At 44.2% G+C, this 20,953-nt stretch overlaps 1 protein-coding gene across 1 annotated transcript in view; it reads right to left on the reverse strand.

The window, feature by feature from the left end:
- The window catches only part of CCDC22 (coiled-coil domain containing 22), a 645,106-nt gene that overhangs the window by 480,560 nt on the left and 143,593 nt on the right, over positions 1 to 20,953 (reverse strand). The window contains exon 3 of the mRNA XM_044080125.1: positions 15,281 to 15,413. Within this exon, the coding sequence (XP_043936060.1) occupies positions 15,281 to 15,413 (133 nt within the window). The remainder of the gene's footprint in view (positions 1 to 15,280; positions 15,414 to 20,953) is intronic.

A 20,953-nucleotide genomic window follows, 5' to 3' on the forward strand; every position in this document is an offset into this window, starting at 1 on the left:
ACAGCAAGGTACATCGTGGTCAGGGCCTAGGCAAGGAATACAGTACGAATGAAAATCTTTATGAGGTATTTGCTTTCCACAAGTAATACAATTAGTAACTTTTACTGACATCGGTAAGGAGCAAGAAAACGTTTCCCCAACGGGGTACTTAGCTTTAGTTGAAGACTTTGGTTCTGAAACTCGAAAATGAAAATTTCAGGCATCGGCCAACCGGCACTTGCGAACTGCTTCTGCTTCGGACACCGCGCGGCAAGAAAGACTGATGTAATGGCATTGGCTGCACATTTTATACCCCTGACGACATGACGTCATGGAAAAAGGGACAGCAACCGACGCAGGACTCAAGAATTTGTTAATCAGGCCAACTGAGGGCTACCTACAAGCAGATAACCCATGTAATGACTGCAACAGTAAAACACGCAGAACATCTTGTTTACTGAGACTGGCAGCCTGATCAGTGGTCAGGGGATAAGCTAGACTGCCAAATTGAAGGTCTGCAACTGAGGATTCATGAATTCTCCTTCCCTCTGGGTCAGGAGGGTTGGAGTCTGAGGGAGATGCCATTGTGGCAGTGGGGAGAGGCTGCGCAGCAGTGGGTACCAGTGCTGGCGAGGCCAGTCTGGAGCAATCAGAATTGTCTTTGTTTTTTTCTCCCTTACTTTGAGCAGTCCCCTGGTAATGAGAGGTAGAGGGGGAAATGCATAGACAGAGAGGTTGACCCAGTGGAAGGCTAGGACATCCACTTTCCAGGCCCAGTGGTGAGGCTCCCTGGTACAGAATCTGCTGAGCTGATGGTTGGAGTGGGAAGTAAAGAGGTCGACCTTCAGGGTGCCCCATTTCTGACTTGTTAGGGTGAAGGTTCTTTGGTCTAGCTGCCACTCGTGTGGGTCCAGAAGACCTTTGCTAAGTTGTCTGCCAGAGAGTTTAGTGAACCTGGCAAGAATTGTGCTAACAGGTGTATTTGCATGGCTAAGGCTGTGTGCCAAAGGGTCATGGCGAGCCTGCATAGAGGGTAGGAGTGAGTCCCTCCCTGCTTTTTGATATACCACATCACAGTGGTGTTGTCTGTTTTGATCAGGAGAGCCCCTGGGGAGAGAAGGGGCCTGAAAGCTGTCAGTGCATGCTGGACAGCTAACATCTCTTTTTGGCTGATGTGCAGATGTAATTGCTGTGAGCTCCATTGGCCCTGTATGCACCTGCCATCCAGGTGTGCACCCCAGGCATAGTCTGATGCATCTGTGGTGAGGGTCTGGGCAGCGGGGAGTGGTGAGAAAGGTAGTCCCTTGTTGTGGGAGCATACTGCTGCCCACCAAAGAAAATCTGTCCTTAGGCAAGGTATCATTGGTATAAGAGTTTCCAGGTCTTGAGAGTGTTGACACTAAAGGATTTTTAGGTACCATTGAAGTTTCCTCGTATTCAGTCTGGCATACAGAATGAGTAGGATGCAAGATGCCATGAACCACAGAACTTGCAGGATTTCCCTTGCGGATAACTGGGTTCTGGTGGCTAGATGACAGAAGTAGGCTGTCAGGTAAGTTTGCTTTTCTGGTGTAAGGAATGCCGTCTGAGAAGTCGTGTCCAGGCTTGCTCCCAGGAATGTAATCCTTTGGGTGGGCACTAGTTTGGATTTCTTTTTGTTGATAGTGTACCCCAGGGAGGACAGTAGAGACTTTACAAAGGCCAGGTGCCTGAGCAACTTTTCCTGTCTGCCTGAATCAAGCAGTCGTCTTAAGTATGGGTAAATATGTATATTTCTTTGTCTGCAAAAAGCAATGGCGGGAGCCAGACATTTGATGAAAACTCTGGGAGCAGTAGATAAGCCAAAGGGAAGAGCAGAGAACTGAAAGTGCAGAGATCCTGCCCTGAAACGTAGACATTTCCTGCACAATTCCCTAGTTGGGATATGGAGGTAGGCCTCTTTTAGGTCTAGGGTGGATAGCCAAGCATTCTTGGACAGCATAGGTAGTAGTTGCTGCAGGGTGAGCTTTTTGAATTTTGGTATCATCAGGAAGGTGTTTAGAATGGATAGATCGAGGATGGGGCGCCAGGTACCCTCTTTTCTGGGTACCAGAAAAAGTCTGGAGTAGAATCCTTGGCCTATCTGTTCTGCAGGAACATGCTCTACTGCCCTCAGAGAGCAGGGAAAGGACTTGCTTTTTCGCCTCTGCCCACTGGTTTGGAGGAAGATCAGGGAACCCTTTTGGGGTTGAGTGTGTGGAAAGAAAGTTTGTATCCCTGGGAAACTATGTTGAGGACCCAGCGGTCGTTGGTAATGGTGACTCAGGTGTTTGCGTGGAAGGAGAATTTTCCTCCTAGGGACAAGTGCAGGTGGGGAGAGGGAGGGGGTGGAAGTGGAGAGTCATTGTGAGTTCTTACCATGAGGGGGGTGGCTTTGCACTCACTGGTTTAGAGGTGGAGGATAACTGCATTCCCTGTGGCTGCTGTTTGGGGGGGGGGGTCTGCTTCCCCGGCGTCTAGGCTGAACTGACCTGGAGGGGGCAGGAAAGGACCAGTGCTTAGAGGGGCAATGCCTACTGAACCTGGGTGGCTGGACCTGTAGGAAATCCTTAACTGTCTGCATAGATTTAGCTTCTTCTTCCATCTTTTTTAAGAACTTCTCTGCCTTGGTGCCAAATAAATTGTCTTTGTGTAATGTTGCATCCAATAATTTAGATTTGACATGGTCTGGCAAGAGCTGTTCCTTAAGCCAAGCATGCCTTCCAAGGACAGAACCGGTGACTGCTGCCCTGCAAGAAGCTTCTAGGGCGTCAAAACCACACTGTAATGTGTGCTTAGTTACTTGACCTGAAGAGTGCACTAACTCTTGCTCTATTTTCTGCACAAGCAGGAAAGAGTGATTTTTTTTTTGCTTGAGGAGTTCCATGGTATGTTGCTGAAATTTTAGCATATGGAACTGACAATTTAGTGCTCTGATAGCAAGAGTAGCTGAGATGTATACTTTTTTTACCCCATCTGTCTAGTGCTTGAGAATCCCTATTTGAGGGGGTGGGATTCTTAACAGAAGTTGCTTTAATTCCTTTAGGCCCTTGAGAAATACTCTCAGGGTCAGCAGAGAAATACTCTCAGGGTCAGCAGTAGGATTTTTGAAAAGAAATTTGTGCGAGTCAGGGACTCTCTAGTACCCGTTAGGTTTTCTGGGAGCAGGAGGAAGGATGTCAGGAGTCAAACTAGATTCCAAGAAAACATAATCCACAACATCCAGGACAGGAGGAATGCCCAGGGGTCTGTTCTGTGGAAGATCTAAGAATTCTCCAAGTCTCTTTTTAGACTGAGGGTAGTCCTGACATTCCCATTGGAAATGCTCCCTTAAAGTATGAAGGGTTTCCCCAAAGGAAAAATCCACAGGTGGAGAGGCTGAAGGAATGGATTCCTCTGCATCAGAATCCTCATAAGCAGAGAGGGGTTGCATATCTTCATATTGCATCAGAGTCATCAGACTTCTGTTCAGCCAAAACTACTGGGGACAGATCTCTTTCTTTTGGAAGGGGTAGCTTGGCTTCCCCTGATCAGCATTATAAGGTCTTCTGCCATTTTAAGCATTTGAGACTGAGGACGCAAGGAAGCAGGAGTCTGAGATTGGGTTGTCAGTTTCTTGGGCGTGGTTCATATCCTGGACCTTAGAAACTCGGTAGTTTTTGAAAGAACAGTAGACGCAAAAGAAGTCGTCGGTTTCTGTCGAGAATCGGTAGTGTGAAGTACTTCCTTGGAAGCCGGTGCCTGCTCAGTGGCTCAGGACCCATCCAAGGTAGAGACAACCTGAAGAAGAGTTTTGCGACATACCGGACTCCGAAAGGGTCTTGGTGGCGGCCTGCAAATCCACAGAAGCAGGCATCAGGGGCTGCAAAAATGCCTCACTGAAGACAGGAGAACTGACGACTAGCTTAACAGAAGTGTCGTCGGAAGGTTTGGACCTGTGCGGTCTTTCTCTGTCTTTATCCTTATGTTTTTTCAGAAGATCTGCTGTCGGATGGCTTACCGAAGCCATACTGGAATTCAAGGACTGAGAGTGAATACATCTAGCTACAATAAAGGCCCAACGATGTACAGTTCTGGCACTGAACAAAGCACAAAAGTGACAGTGAGGGACATCGTGGTCTGGGCCTAAGCAAGTGATGCAGTAAGAATGAAAGTCTCAGTGTGGTATCTGCTTTCCACAGGTGAGACAATTGTTAACTTTTTCTGACATCGGTTAGAGCAAGAAAGGATCCCCAACGTGGTACTTCATATTTAGAAGACTTCAGCTTCAATTTGGAAAACGAAACTCAAGTAGCGGCTGACTGGCACTCGTTCGAACTGCTTCTGCTTTGGGCTCCTCGGCAAGAAAGACTGATGTAATGGCGTCAGTTGCCTTACTTTATACTACTGACGACCTGACATCAGTCCTGAAGCGACAGCAACTGACGCAGAAATACTAACCCACTGGTATTCGGGCTGGCCGAGGGCTACCCTGGCAGGGATAACCCAAATATAAATGACACACCAACTACTTAAACCACAAGAAGGAACACTGTTGTGACCCGTAGTCAGGAAATGCAAGTAGCACCAACTGAAATAATGACAACAGTTTACCTAGGTTTCGTCTTTAATGAAACAGACTTCTTCAGAACAAACAACTCCACACAACCTGAAAATAATAAATAAATACTCTTCCACTAATTACATTCAATTAACATACCCATCCTCCAATGTTGTTGTGTCTTTTGGCTTTTCCCGGTTAGGGGTCGCCACAGCGGAACTCCGGTCCGCTAATGATTGGCAGTAGATTTTTACATACCGAGTTGCCAGCTCTGACGCACAACCTTCAACGAAGGTACGCCCATTCACGCATGTCTCCACACAGAAGACACTTTAGCTGAGAATCGAACAGCACAACATCTTACTGTGAGGCGACAATGCTACCGCAGCACCACCACACCCATCCTCCAATGTAATATGCAAATAAGCTTGCCTTGAATGTAATTAATGCAAGAGTATTTATTTATTATTTTCAGGGTGTGTGGACTTGTTTGTTCTGAAGACGTCTGTTTCATTAAAGATGAAACCTAGGTAAACTGTCGTCATTATTTGAGTTGGTGCTACTTGCAGTTCCTGACTACGGATAACCCAAATGTGATGACTGCAACAGTGAAACACGAAGAACATCTACTTTTCCTATACACTATTTTGGGTCTTGCTCCTAAAATGTTTAATAAACCACTGAAACACAAACAATTTTTCCAATTTTTTTTTTTTTTATAAGACAACTATAGAGATAAGTCCCTTGTTACTAGTATTTACAGGAAAAATACAGTTTTGTACCTACCATAAATGTAGATGTTCGAGTGTATACCCTGCTACAGTCATCACACTTGGGTTATCCTGCCGTCAGGCGGTCCCGCAGTTGGCCCGAATTCCAAAGTCTTGGTCCAGCGTCGGTTGCTGTCGCTTCTTCCCTGACGTCAGTGCGCCAGGGGTATACAAGAGGCATCCGACGCCATTTTCTTCAGTTTTTCTTGCCCCAGATGTCAGGTTCCCCCAACAGGAAGGCAAAATATATATATATAAATACATATAGCTATATAAAAATAAAAAAAAACAATACCCTTAAGCACAAGCAAATACACCACAGAGGTAGCATAGGATAGAGTGGTAGAGATAAGTTCAGCTAGTTCAGAGGGGATGGAGGGAGGGTAACCTGGACTGCAGCAGGGTATACACTCGAACATCTACATTTATGATAGGTACAAAACTGTACTATGTTCATCGTGTTACCCTGCTGCAGTCATCAAACTTGGGTAGAATCCCAAAGCTAAGGATGAGAGGTGGAGTCAAACAGGGTTAGAGGAGGCTAGAAGGCCCTGCAAAACTGCAGTGGCGAAGCCAGCTCTAGTCTTAGAGTAAAGTGGTAAGGGATAGTGTTTGGTGAAGGTGTGTACTGAACTCCAAGTTGCAGCTTCTAGAATATCCTTGGTAGGCACCCCCTGAGGAATGCTGTAGATGTAGCTGCTGCCCTGGTGGAGTGGGGCCTAATGCTAGCAGGAACTGGTTTTCCATGGTGGGTGTAGCAATAACATATTCAATGTCCTATCCATTTGGAAATGGTCTGTTTTGAGCTAGCCTTTCCTTGTGATGCTGTAGCATAGGATACAAAAAGCTGGTCAGATTTTCTGAAAACCTTAGTTTTATCCAAGCAGTAACGTAGCTGCCTGTGAATGTCCAAGGAATGCAGGAGTCTTTCTCCTTTGTTCTGCGGATTTGGAAAGAAGGTGGGTAGATGGATGGTTTGATTTAGAGCCACACTGGATACCACCTTAGGCATAAGGAGGGGTTAGTTCGTAGAGAAACTCTGTCTTGATGAAAAATGAGGAAAGGCTCTAGCGCCATTAGAGCCTGAAGCTCTGAGACTCTTCTGGCTGAAGTAATTGCTAGCAGCAGGGCAGTCTTCCATGATACAAACTTTAAGTCAGCTGAGAAAGCTGGCTCAAAAGGAGGTAGCGTAAGTTTTTCTAGAACAAAATTGAGGTCCCAAGTTGGTGTTGGTGCTCTCCTGGGTGGCCTAATGTTTTTGGCCCCTCTGAGAAACTGCCTTAGAAGTGGATGTGAAAATAAGGGAGGATCCGTGTTGTAGTGAACTGAAATAGCTGAGGCGTGGATTTTAATAGATGAAAAAGAAAGTCATTTGTGTAACATCTCAGTTAAATATTGTAGAATCTGAGGTATGTCCGGCAGAAGGGCATTTTGGCCTTTAGCTTAGTTCCAGGCGCAAAACCTTTTCCATTTGTCTGGAGTAGGCTTTCCTGGTGCTGGACCTCCTGGCCTCCAGAATAACATCCATAACAGCTTGTGAAAGAAGAGCTGGCTGATTGCTTAGGAGATTTGCCATGCAGCCAAATTTAAGGTTTTGAGCTGGCTGTGTAGAATCTGACTGTCTTGCTGTGTGAGCAGATGAGAAATTTGTGGTAAAATCCATGGTGGGCCCTGGGCCATATTCCTTAATAGTGGGTACCAGTGCTGAAGTGTCCAGTCTGGGGCAATGAGTATCATTCATGGTCTCTCCATCCTGACTTTCAGCAGCACCTTTGTGAGAAGGGGCAATGGAGGGAAGGCATATACTGACAGCATTTTCCAACTGAATGAGAGTGCGTCCACTTTCCAAGCTTGATGGCGAAATGTCCTTGTGCAAAATTTTGTTAGCTGATAGTTTTGGGGGCTGGCAAACAGGTCTATGTCTGGGTGTCCCCATTTTTGAGTTATCATTGCAAATACTTGTGGATCCAGTTTCCACTCGTGGGGGTCCATGATGTTTCTGCTTAAGTCGTCTGCTAACGTGTTCTTTTTTCCTAGCAGGAATTGAGCTTGTAATTGTACTTGGTAAGCCAGTGCTGTGTTCCACAAGGTCATCGCTTGCCTGCATAGAGGGTAGGAGTGTGTACCCCCTTGTTTGTTTATGTACCACATTACTGTAGTGTTGTCTGTCCTTATTATAAGCTGTCCTGGATGTAAGAGGTCCTTGAAGGCTGCCAGGGCATTCTGTACAGCCAGCATTTCTTTTTGATTGATGTGCAGATTTCCTTGATCTGCAGTCCATATGCCTTGAACACACCGTCCTGTGCCCCCCAGGCATAGTCCGATGCATCTGTTGTCACAGTTTGCCTGGCTTGGGGTAAGGTGAAAGGCTGACCCTTGTTGAGGTTACATACCTGTGACCACCATAGAAACTCCTGTTGAAGGCAGGGAATGAGAGGCATCATTGTTTCCAAGCTGTGGCAGTGTTGATTCCATACGCTTTTTAGGTACCATTGTAATTTCCTCATATGCAGTTTTGCAAATGGTATTAGTAGTATGCAAGATGCCATGAAGCCCAAGGCCTGCAGAATTTTTCTTGCAGGGAGTTGGGTCTTTGTTGCCATTGTTTTGAAGTATTGAGTTAGCTGTAGTTGTTTGTCTGGCATCAGGTAAGTCATCTGGGCCGTTGTATTCAAGCTGGCACCCAGGAATGTCATATTTTGTGAGGGCACTAGTTTTGATTTCTTTTCATTTACTGTGTACCCCAGGCCACTTAGAAGGTGTTTTACAAAAGCCAGATGATGTAAGAGAGTGTCCTTGCTTTCGGCTTGGATGAGGCAGTCATCCAGGTATGGATATATTTGAATTCCTCTTTGTCTGCAGTATGCAATTACTGGTGCCAGGCATTTTGTGAAGACCCTGGGTGCAGTAGATAAGCCAAAGGGCAGTGCAGAGAATTGGTAGTGGGATGAACCTGCAATGAAGCAGAGGTATCTTCTGCAATTTTGTCTGATAGGGACATGCAGGTATGCCTCCTTGAGGTCCAACGTTACTAGCCAAGCTTTCTTGCCCAACATGGGAAGAAGCTGCTGTAGTGTTAGCATCTTGAATTTGGGTACTTGCAAGAAGGTGTTTAGAATTGAAAGGTCCAGAATGGGTCTCCAAGCATTGTCCTTTCTGGGGACTAGAAAGAGCCTTGAGTAAAATCCTTGGCCTTGCTCCTGTGTAGGTACCAGTTGAATGGCTCTCATGTCCATGAGAGCTGTAATTTGCTTTTGTGCCTCTGCCCATTGATTTTGTGGCAGGTTTGGCATACCTTTTATCCTTGACAAGGTGTGGAAATGGAATCTGTATCCTTGTGAGATAATGTCTAGGACTCATTTGTCCTTTGTGACGATGCGCCAGTTGTCTGCAAAAAGTGCTAATTTTCCTCCCAGGGGAGCTGCCAAGAGAGTTTTGCTTGGCAGTTTGAGGTTTAAGTAATTGTGTTTGCCTTCTAGTAGTTTGGGACCTGTCTTCGCCTCCCATCTGTGTTGCAGTGCCCCATTGGCGACGTTTGTAAGGGATTTGTGCTTGTCCTCTGCCCCTTGGGCACCTGTATTTACCCCTCTGTGTTCTGTCGGAAGCTGGAAAGGACCAATTTTTTGTTGGCCAATTTCTGCTGAAGCATGGGGGCTGCACCTGTAAGAAATCTTTGACCGTCTGCATAGATTTTGCTTTATCCTCCATTTTCTTTAAAACCTCTTCTGCTTTAACTCCAAATAAGACATCCTGCTGTAAGGGTGCATCTAGTAACTTTGCTTTAACATGATCAGGCAGAGTTTGTTCCTTTAACCAAGCATGCCTACGTATAACAGACCCAGTAACAGCTGCTCTACAGAAAGCTTCCAAGAAATCAAATCCACATTGTAAAGTATGTTTGCCCACCTGTTCAGCTGCATGCAACAGATCCTGCATTTCCTTGAATTCAGACTGTTGAGGGTGCGTGCTCATCTTTTGTTTTATTTGAGACATTAGGAATTGCTGGTATTTAAGCATGTGAAATTGACAATTTAGTGCTCTCATAGCCAGAGTAGCTGAGGTGTAAACCTTCTTCCCCCACCTATGTAGTGCTCTGGAGTCCCTTTCAGAGGGTACAGAATTTTTGGCCATAGAAGCTTTAGCCCCTTTGGGACCCTGGGAGATTGTCTCTGGACCAGCAACAGGGCTTTTGAAAAGGAATTTGTGCAAGTCAGGCACTCTATAGTATCTATCTGGTTTGGATGGAGCAGGAGGCAGAGAATCTGGATTTAGACTAGATTCTAAATAAACATCATCCACAATGTCTAAAACTGGGGGGATAGCAAGTGGTCTGTGCTGGGAGAGTAAAAGAAACTCTCGGAGCCTTTTCTCCGAGTCAGAGTAGTCCTGACCTTCCCAGTGGAAATGTTCGCTCATGGTATGTAAGGTTTCCCCAAAGGAATAGTCTTCAGGGGGAGAAGCTGAGGGAATGGAATCTTCAGCATCAGAATCTTCATAAGGGGGAAAGGAGTAATCCTGGTCCTCAGAGGAGCCTGAGGAAATAGACACTTGATCAGAGGAGGCATAATCCTCCTCTTGTCTAGGCCTTTTGTCCGGGGGGGGGCCTGATTAAAGAAATCAAATCTTCAGCCATTTTAAGCATCTGTTTCTTAGGCATGGGGCCTTGAACTGGAGACTGAAGTGCAGTCTTTTTTGGTTTTAGAGGAGTCTTAAGCTTAGCATAAGATTTTATGGTGAGAGTAGTCAGTCTGAAGACACCTTCTGAAACCGAAGGTGTTTCTACAGCACCGGCTTCTCCTTCTGCAATGTCGTCGGTAGGGCCTAAAGAAAATGAATGCGTCGGCCTAGAACTCTCTGCTAGAGAATCCGAAGCGGTCTGGGGTTCCGATTCTGCGGTAGCCAGGGGCTGCGTAGGCGCCTCACTGAAAATCGGAGGACCGGCGACCAGCCCAGCCGAGGCCTCTGAGTCTGGCTTGGATCTAGGCTGCCTGTCTTTATCTTTGTGTTTTTTATGCACGCCGGTAGTCGGTTGCTCCGACGGCCTAGTGTAATTAAATTTCCTACCGAAGTAGTGTCGTGCGAAATCAAAGCATCGCTTTTTAGTTCGCTTACTGAACCTAGCACAAAACCGACAACCAGTGACGTCGTGGTCTGGGCCTAGACACGGTGTACAATAAGAATGAAAGTCCTTATGAGGTATTTGCTTCCCACAAGAAATGCAATTGTTAACTTTTTCTGACATCGGACTGAGGCAAGAAAAGGCTCCCCAACGGGGTACTTAGATTTGAAGACTTCGGACTGAAACTCAAATCGAAAATCTCAGGTGTCGGCCAACCGGCACTTGCGAACTGCTTCTGCTTCGGGCACCGTGCGGCAAGAAAGACTGAAGAAAATGGCGTCGGATGCCTCTTATATATCCCTGGCGCACTGACGTCAGGGAAGAAGCGACAGCAACTGACGCCGGACCAAGACTTTGGAATTCGGGCCGACTGCGGGACCGCCTGACGGCAGGATAACCCAAGTGTGATGACTGCAGCAGGGTAACATGATGAACATCTTACCTGTTCTAATGGTTTACTACATGCCTCTAGTTGTCACCCTGAGCATTTTAAGAAAGGTACAGTAAAAGATCAGTTCATTAGGTTGACAAGGATGGTCTCAGAAGATACATTGTTCGAAGTAGAAGGGAACAAGTTGGCGGATATGTTTTCTTTCTAGGGGCTATCCTGAGTACTTAGTGATTTCTGTATTTGTTGAAATTAAGTGGAAAAGGTGATTTGACATCTATTTGTAAGTCATCACAAGTTAGTCATCACAAGTTCAACCAGTAATGACAGGATACATACTAGAAGTGATTACACTTGTTCATTTATTCCCAAGAACATAGGATTCTTTATAGGTACTTCCTTAAAGAAGCTTTTAGAAAAAGCTGATCAACCCGGTCCTTTAACTAACAAAAGGGTTGGTACCCTTAAATGCAGTTTTTGCAGTCAATGCAAGTTTATCCTGGAAAAAGATAAGGTTAAGATCAACAAGGAAGTGGTTTATATATCTTTTCATTGTACAAGTAACTCCATGGGAGTAATATATGCAGCTTTGTGTAAAAACTGTGATGGTTTTTAGAGAAGTAAGACTCAACATAGATTCAGAGATAGGATATATGAGCATTCTTTAGATATAAAGAGCAAACAAATTTCTAATTCCTTATATAAACATGTGGAGAAGTTCCCTGGGCATAAATTTTTATTTTTTGGCATTGATACTGTTTCCAAATGTTTAGATGGGGGTCCATGGACTGATTTAATAGAGCTGAAGGAGGCCTTGTGGCACTTGAGATTGAATACCTGTGCTTCACCTGAGTTAGACGAGCAGGCATCTACAGCAAGTATTCTTAGACTTGATCCCTACAAGATGTAATTAAATGTCTTTACTGTTTGGTTTTGTATAATGTTCATATTTTTTATTCTCTTTCTTTACGTTTTTATCAATATTTACATACACCTTTGTGTATGATTATGTACTTTTGATGGTTGTAGGTTCTTGTTTTGTGCTTTCTATTTGTTCGTTTGATCATGTGATTAACAGGAGGGATGTTTAAATAGTGTTTTTAATATGTTTAAAGTTGATTCTGATGAGCCACTGAATTAGCTTGATGAAAGTGCTTAATACCTATACATGTCTCATAATGCATCAAAGCTTCACAGGGAATAACACAGGCATCTATTAAATAATTCATAACACACTGAGAGACACTGGTTAAATGTGAGTAATCAACGGACAGCAGATCATATGAATGCATGTGTTTCAGTTTCCTCGTTATCAAAGATTCAACAAATCTTTGTTATTTAGGACCACACAAGTACAGCCTACACAAAATTACAATTGTCAGCTCACGAGAGAAATGCAGTGCAAATAACATAGATGCAGCTGCATCAAAAAATAACATAAGAAAATACATAAACATATTCAATACCAGTTATCCAGTGATAATAAATAAATACCCACCACCAACCCCCTACACTGTTAAGATAGAGACTAGATACAGACTAGTGAATACCAGCTGTTTAGTTACCATATTGCACTTGTTAACCTTAGACGTGACTCAGTATAGCCATCATATTGCATAATACTAATGCTGGCGGTAATTGCTCAGAGCAGCAGGATTAAATGAAGAGAGAGGCTTCAATGTATCAGGTATTATGGCTGGTGTCCGAGTTAATAAGTTTCCCAGTTGTAGGATACAAACTGTTACTGAATGTGGTAGTCCTACAGCAGAAGCTGCTGTACCTCCTTTCAGACACAAGTTGTGTGAACCAGTTGTGGGCCAGATGGGTCGAATCAGCAAGCATTTTATATGTTCTCTTTCTTGCTCTTGTAAAGAAAAGCTCCTGAATAGAAGAGAGGTTTGTGCCCAAGAGTTTCTCAGCCACTCTCACCACCCTCTGTAGTTTCTTCTTCTCAGCAACTGTACAGTTGCTGAACCATGCTATGAGGTTACTAGTGAGGATGGTCTCGATAGCTGCCCTGTAGAAAGTGATTAGAGCAGACAAGTGGGAACCTGGCCTTTTTGAGCTTTCTCAGGAGGTGAAGCCTCTGTTGAGCCTTCTTGAATAGATGGCCCAGGAGAGGTCATCAGAGATGTAAACGCCCAGGAACTTGGTTGCTTTGACTTACTCTACTACCTCCCCTTTGATAGTGAGTGGTTGATGAACTGTTGCCTTTCTCCTGAAGTCCATAATAATTTCTTTGGTCTTATTAACATTGAGGTCCAGATTATTCCTGTCACACCAGGCAAAATGTTTACCTCATCCCTGTAGTTATGTTCATTCCCACCATCAATGAGACCCACGACTGTGGTATTAGCGAATTTTATAATATGATTTGACTAATGTTTTGCAGTGCAGTCATGGGTGAGGATGGTGAAGAGCAAAGTACTGAGCACACAGCCTTGGGGAACACCAGTATTCAGCACTATGCATTGAGAGGTGGTGTTTCCAGCGCATGTCCACTGAGTTCTGCCAATCAGCAAGTAAAGCATCCAGTTACATAGGTGCTTGTTTATCCTGAGTTTCATGGGCTTATCAAAGTGTTGAATGCAGAACTGTAGGCGATGTACAGCATCCTTACATAGTTGTTCCTCCCTTCTAGGTGTTTTAATGCAAGGTGTAGTGTGACTGATATAGCATCAGCAGTCGATCTATTTCCTGGTATGCAAATTGGAGTGGATCAAAGGACTTGGGCAGACTCGCAGATAGATGTTTCTTCACAATCCTCTCAAAGCACTTCATTAAATCTGAGGTTAAGGCGACCAGTCTAGTCATTGAGGCAAGCAGGATTGGGTTTCTTTGGAATTGGGTCAATACTTGTTTCCTTGAAACACGAGGGAACTTTCTCCATAGCAGGGAATCAGTTGAAGATGTCTGTCAGTACCAGACAGAGCTGATCAGCACACCCCTACAACACCTTGCCAGGTATGTTGCCTGGTCAAGCAGCCTTCCTAGGATTCACCTTCTTAAGCTGAAGTCTCACCTCCTCACATTTTAAGGTGAGCACTGTCTCCTCTTTGTCAGTGTTTGTTTTAGACGGTAGAGTGGTGTTCTTCTCCTCAAATCTGCCAAAGAAGTTCAGTTCATTTAGGAATTCCAAGCTGTCATCACATTCGGGTGATTTGGACTTATAGTCTGTGAGCTGCTGTATCCCCTGCCATAGGCTTCTTGTGTCCCTCTTGTCCTGGAAGCAGATCTGAATTTTCCTTCCATACTCTCTCTTTGCCTCTTTGATGCCCTTTTTTCAGATCTGACCTGGCCACCTTTAACCTTTCTTTGACATTTGCCTTGAGGGCTGTGTTACCTTCCTTCAGTAGCTCACAGACATTCCTGGTGAGTTAGGACTTCTGATTAGCTCTTACAGTGATGGCTTTCATGGTAGTTACATCCTCCACGCATTTATTTATGTAGGCAAGAACTGATTCAGTATAGATGTCTATGTCTAATATTGGAGGTTGCGCATAGCCGCTTCTTTGAACACCTTCCAGCAGGTGGTATTGAAACAGTCCTGAAGGCAATCCATGGAATCCTCCTGCCAGACTCTGACCTGTTTAGTTGTCATTTTTTCTCTGATCAAAGCCATCTTACAGGTAGGCAGAAGCAGGATGGCAGTGTGATCACAACTGCCTATGTTGGGGTGATTTAAAGCTTTAAAGGCTCCTTTAATATTGCAGTAAGCTTTGTCTAAAGTATTCTCCCCTCTGGTGGGGAAATCCACATACTGATAAAAATGGGGTATCATCTCCTTAAGCTCAGCTCTGTTGAAATCACCCGCTATCACGTGTACACTTTCTGTGTTCCTGCTTTGTAGCTCACAGAAAATATTATGGAGTTTATTTTGAGCTTCAGTGGTGTTAGCACTTGGTGGGATGTACACAGTTGTGACATATATCCCACTGATTTCCCATAAAAAATAAACTGTCCACAAAATACATAATTCCTTTTAACTGACCCCACTATACCATTCCACGGATTAAAGTAAATGAAACAATTCATGAAAAACAGGCCTGCAAGTAATTATTTGAGGAAAAGCTTACTCATTCAATACTGGTCACACAACTGGATTCTAAAAAATAAAAATATTATATATCCCTGATCAGAAAGGCTTACTATGCATAGGCTGCAAACAGGCTTTAACCCTATCAGCCATTGAAAACAGAGAAGATCCCCAGGTTTAAACCCTTCCAGTCTCTCACTCCTCCAAAAAAGTCAGAGAATGGTATGTTGAAGCTTCCTCTATAAATAAATGAAGTCTGCTGACACCTTAGACCACGACTTGTGTCAGTTACTGTCCACCAAGTACACAATTATAGACAGCTTATATGCCCGCTGACAACAGACACACCTACACGCACACACTATACAAGGATGCAGTGTTCAGCCCTCAAATACTTGTACACCCTGAATGTAGGACTTTATTCCCATACCTGCAGGCTGGTCTTCCATCTCTGAGCTCTCTCTGGGCAGCTTTTCCACCAAGAACATGAGCAGGCGACGGATTTCAGGTTCACTGCTATACAGGAATGTCTGGTATCCAACCTCTCCCTGGTATCCCAGGTCCTATATAAAAGGACGTCAGACAGAAAGACAAAACAAAAATAATGTTTTCAGTAAATACAGTTTCTTCTTAAGAGGCCCCCAAAAAAGTTCACACCTCATTTCTGGTCCTAATACAAGTAAACAAGCAAGGCAGCTATACTACCACCTTCAAATACTGTTAGCAATAACTTACCAGTTGAAACAGATGCACACTCTCCCTGTGTCATTTTTAATCAGCACTGATAACTATAGAGTTCTCTGCAGAACACCCTTCCTAAAGATCAGACCTTTTGCAGAATTCTCTTAAGGAAAAAGGCAACAAACCTGCTGTCAAACAGGCATTAAAGTTAAAGTTTAAAGGAGTAATAGTATGCCAACAGAAAGACTTGCTGTTTATATCCTTGTGCTTGGTATCACAAATTAATTGCACAGCTTTTTTTTTTGGTTGAAATGCTGGAAGAAAAAGAAAGAAAGAAATTGCAGAATGTCACATTCTCTGAATGGGGACGTTCAATTCATTTTAATGATGCATTCTGGTAGCCACAAAGAAAACAGCTATAAGCTGTTCTGTCAGTGTAGGAAGCTTCAGAGTTGTGTCCCCCATTAAAAAATGTCAAAGGACAGGGGAACAACAATTTATTAAATAAATTGTAAGACAGTTTTCTGTTAAACTAATTAGATTAATAGTTTGATAGAGAAAGTACAGTTGTGTACCTACCATAAATGTAGATGTTAGAGTGTATTCACTGTTGCAGTCATTACAATTGGGTTATCCTGCTGGCAGGCTACCCGCAGTCGGCCTGAGTTCCAAAGTCTAGGTCCAGCGTCGGTTGATGTCGCCTCTTCCCTGACATCAGTGCGCCAGGGGTATAAAAGATGCAGCCAACGCCATTTTCTTCAGTTTTTCTTGCCCCAGATGTCAGGTGCCCCAAGATTGGTAGGCTAATTTATGCCAATAAGCATGCATTCACAACAAATTTTCCTTCATCTACAAGCAAATACATCACAGAGGTTGTATAGGATAGAGAAGTACAGATAAATCCCAGCAAAGAAAAGGGGGCATGGAGGGTGGGTAACCTGGACTGCAACAGTGAATACACTAACATCTACATTTATGGTAGGTACACAACTGTACTATGTTCATCGTGTTTCACTGTTGCAGTCATTACAATTGGGTTGAATCCCAAAGCTAAGGTTGGGAAGCTGGAGCTAAATAGGATTAGGAGAGGCTATAAGGCCCTGCAGAACTGCAGTGGCAAAGCCTGCCCTGGATTTAGAGTAGAGAGGTAAGTGATAGTGCTTTGTAAAGGTATGCACTGAACTCCAGGTTGCAGCCTCTAAGATGTCTTTGGTTGGTACTCCTCTGAGAAAGGCTGCTGAAGTGGCTGCTGCTCTGGTTGAGTGTGGCCTAATGACCTTAGGCACTGATTTGCCATGCTGTGAATAGCAGAAACAAATGCAATGGCCTATCCACTTTGAAATAGTCTGTTTAGAGATAGGCTTTCCTTGTGATGCTGCAGCATATGCCACTAGGAGTTGATTAGTCTTTCTGAAAGCTTTAGTTCTGTCCAAGTAGAAGCGTAGCTGTCTGTGAATGTCCAAGGAATGCAGAATTCTCTCACCCTTATTCTGTGGGTTTGGATAAAAAGTAGGCAAATGAATTGTTTGGTTAAGGGCCACACTGGACACTACCTTAGGCATAAATGTAGGGTTTGTCCTCAACAAAACCCTGTCTGGATGGAAAATGATAAAAGGTTCCATAGCCATGAGTGCCTGTAACTCTGAAACTCTTCTAGCGGAGGTTATTGCTAGGAGCAGAGCTGTTTTCCAGGATAAGAATTTTATGTCAGCTGCAGAGGCTGGCTTAAACGGAGGTAGTGCGAGTTTTTCCAAGACATAGCTGAGGTCCCATGCAGGTATTGGTGCTCTCCTTGGAGGTTTTATGTTTTTAGCCCCTCTGAGGTACTGCCTTAGTAAGGGGTGTGAAAAAATAGGTGGTTATGTATTGTAATGAGCTGAAATGGCAGAAGCATGAATTTTAATTGATGAAAAAGAAAGGCCTTTTATCCAGCATCTCAGTTAAGTATTGTAAAATCTGAGGAATATTTGGAACAACCGTGTCAATACCTTGTGCTTGGTTCCAAGCACAGAATCTCTTCCATTTGTCAGCATAAGATTTTCTGGTGCTAGGCCTCCTGGCCTCCAAAATAACATCCATCTCTGCTTTAGAGAGAGGTGTATCTTGAGAGGCTACATTATCTGCCATGCCGCCAGGTTTAAGGTTTTGAGTTGACTGTGCAGTATCTGACTGTCTTGTTGGGTCAATAAGTGTGGCATTTGAGGTAATGTCCAGGCTGGGCAGTGAGACAAGCTCTTTAGGATTGGCTACCAGTGCTGGCGGGGCCAGTCTGGGGCAATCAGTATAATTTTTGGTTTCTCTTGTCTGACCTTGAGGAGTACTTTGGGGAGGAGAGGCAGAGGAGGAAAGGCATACACTGTTAGATTTTTCCAACAGAAAGGGAGTGCATCCACTTTCCATGCTTGCTTGTGATGAGTCCTTGTTCAGAATCTTTGTAGTTGGTAGCTGTGAGGGGAGGCAAATAGGTCTATATCCGGACATCCCCAGGTCCTTGTTATCATGCTGAAGACTTGTGGATCCAATTTCCACTCGTGGGGATCCACGAGGTTTCTGCTTAGTTTGTCTGCCAGAGTATTTTTCCTTCCTGGCAGGAATTGTGCTTGCAGATGCACTTGGTAAGTCAATACTGTGTGCCACAAGTTCATGGCTAGCCTGCAGAGCAGGTAGGAATGTGTGCCTCCCTGCTTGTTTATGTACCACATGACTGTAGTATTGTCCGTCCTTATTAGTAGTTGTCCTGGGTGAAGTTGATCCTTGAAGGCTGTTAGGGCATTCTGAACAGCTAGCATCTCTTTTTGATTGATATGTAGATGCATTTGACTTGCGGACCATGTGCCCTGAATACATTTTCCTGCCATATGGGCCCCTCAGGTGTAATCTGATGCATCTGTTATCAAGGTCTGCCTAGCTGTGGGTAAGGTGAATGGCTGTTCCGTGTTGCGGTGACAGGCTTTTGCCCACCATCGAAACTCCTGTTGCAGGCAGGGAATGAGGGTAATTACTGTTTCCAGGCTGTGGCACTGCGGAGTCCAAACACCTTTTAGATATCATTGAAGTTTCCTCATATGCAGTCTTGCATATGGAATTAGCAGAATGCAAGATGCCATGAAACTCAAGGCCTGCATAATTTTTCTTGCAGATTACTTATTTCAAAATGTTGGCAACAAAGACCCAGTTGTCAGTTGTCTGTGTTTGTCTGGCATGAGATAAGCCATCTGGGCAGTTGTATTTAAGCTTGCACCCAGGAATATTATCTCTTGAGAGGGTACGAGTTTTGATTTCTTTTCGTTTACTGTGTACCCTAGAGTTGTCAGTAATCTTTTTACAAACGCCAGATGCTGTAGTAGAATGTCCTTGTTCTCTGCTTGAATAAGGCAGTCGTCCAAGTAAGGATATGTTTGTATTCCTCTGTCTGCAAAATGCAATTACTGGTGCCAGGCACTTTGTGAAGACCCTCGGCGCAGTAGATAAGCCAAAGGGCAGTGCAGAGAATTGGTAGTGCATTGAGCCAGCTTTGAATCGGAGGTATCTTCTGCACATTTGTCTGATTGGGACATGCAGGTATGCCTCTTTCAGATCTAAAGTCACAAGCCAAGCCTTCTTGTCCAACATGAGCAGAAGCTGCTGTACAGTCAACATCTTGAATTTTGGAATATCCAGATATGTGTTTAGAATAGATAGGTCCAGTATAAGTCTCCAGGCTTTGTCTTTTCTGGGTACCAAGAACAGTCTTGAATAGAATCCTTGACCCTGCTCTTGTTTTGGTACTTGTTGAATGGCCCTCATGTCCATGAGGGATGAAACTCTCTGCCCATTGATTGTGTGGCAGATCTGGCATACCGTTTTGCCTTGGCAGGGTGTGAAAGTGGAACCTGGAGCCTTGTGTAACTATATTTAGAATCCATTTGTCCTGGGTGATCATGTGCCAATTTTGTGAAAAAAGTGCTAGTTTTCCTCCCAAAGGGGCTGCCAAAAGATAAGTGCTTGGTGCTGGAAGTGGGAAGTCATTGAGACTCGTATGGCTGTGATTTTTCCTCTCCGCTTTTGGAGGTAGAAGCACCTTATTGTTTAGGCCTGTATGAGCCTTGGGGCTGTGATCTGCCTCTGGGGCGTCTGTATTTGCCTCTTTGTGGTCTAACACTGAAAAGGACCAATTTTTTTGTAGGCCAGTTCCTGCTAAATCTGGGAGGCTGTACCTGCAAGAAATCCTTGGCTGTTTGCATAGATTTAGCTTTGTCCTCCATTTTCTTCAACACCTCTTCTGCTTTAGCACCAAACATAGTACCATGCTGTAAAAGAGCATCTAATAGTTCTGCTTTAACATGATCTGGAAAATTCTGTTCTTTTAACCAAGCATGCCTCCTAATGACAGAACCTGTAACAGCAGCCCTGCAGGAGGCCTCAAGAGAATCAAAACCACATTGCAAAGTATGCTTTCCACCTTGTTCAGCTGCATGCAATAAATCCTGCATTTCTTTATTGTCTGCACATTCTGTACTTGCTGGCATTTTCTGTTTAAGCAAAGACATAAGATACTGCTGATACTTAAGCATATGAAATTGGCAATTTAAGGCTCTTACAGCCAAGGTAGCAGAGGTATAAATCTTTTTGCCCCATCTGTCTAGGGCTCTAGAATCCCTATCAGAGGGGATAGGGTTTTTTGCAGTGGACGCCTTGACCCTTTTGGAGCCCTGAGAGATGGTTTCAGGGACTGCTGCAGGGTTCTTATAGAGAAATGTATGTGAATCAGGATCCCTGTAGTACCAGTCTGGCTTAACCGGAGCTGGTGGTAAAGAGTCTGGAGAAACACTGTACTCTGAAAATACATCATCTACAATGTCTAAAACAGGTGGAATAGCCAGGGGCCTGTGCTGGGGCAATAAAAGGAAATATTTGAGCCTTTTCTTGGATTCTGAGTAGTCTTGGCTCTCCCAATGAAAATGCTCCCTCATACTATGCAGTGTTTCCCCAAAAGAATAATCTTCAGGAGGAGAGGCTGAAGGAATAGATTCTTCAGCATCAGAATCTTCATAGGGAGGAACAGAGTAATCTTGTTCAGAGGAGGAATCAGAGGAAATGGAAACCTGGTCTGAAGATTCATATTCTAACTCTTGCCTAGGCCTCTTTTCAGGAGGGGGATGGGAACCCCTGATCAAAGTAATAAGGTCTTCGGCCATTTTAAGCTTCTGTTTTTTAGGCATGGAGGCTTATCCAGGTGAATGCTGCACTTGTTTCTTTGTCTTTAGAGGTGCTTTAGTCTTTGCCTTTATAGCTGAAGTAGGTTTTACATATAACTGTGTAGGCCTAAAAACACCCTCAGAAGCAGATTCCTGCTCAGCGGCTCTGGACCCATCTGAGGAAATGATTTCCAAGTGTCCAATACCTTGTGTTTCCAGGGGCCCAGTTGGCTCCACGTGGGAGT

Source organism: Protopterus annectens, chromosome 8.part0 (genome assembly GCF_019279795.1).
Source record: "Protopterus annectens isolate FY-2018-M chromosome 8.part0, PAN1.0, whole genome shotgun sequence".
Taxonomy (NCBI): domain Eukaryota; kingdom Metazoa; phylum Chordata; order Ceratodontiformes; family Protopteridae; genus Protopterus; species Protopterus annectens.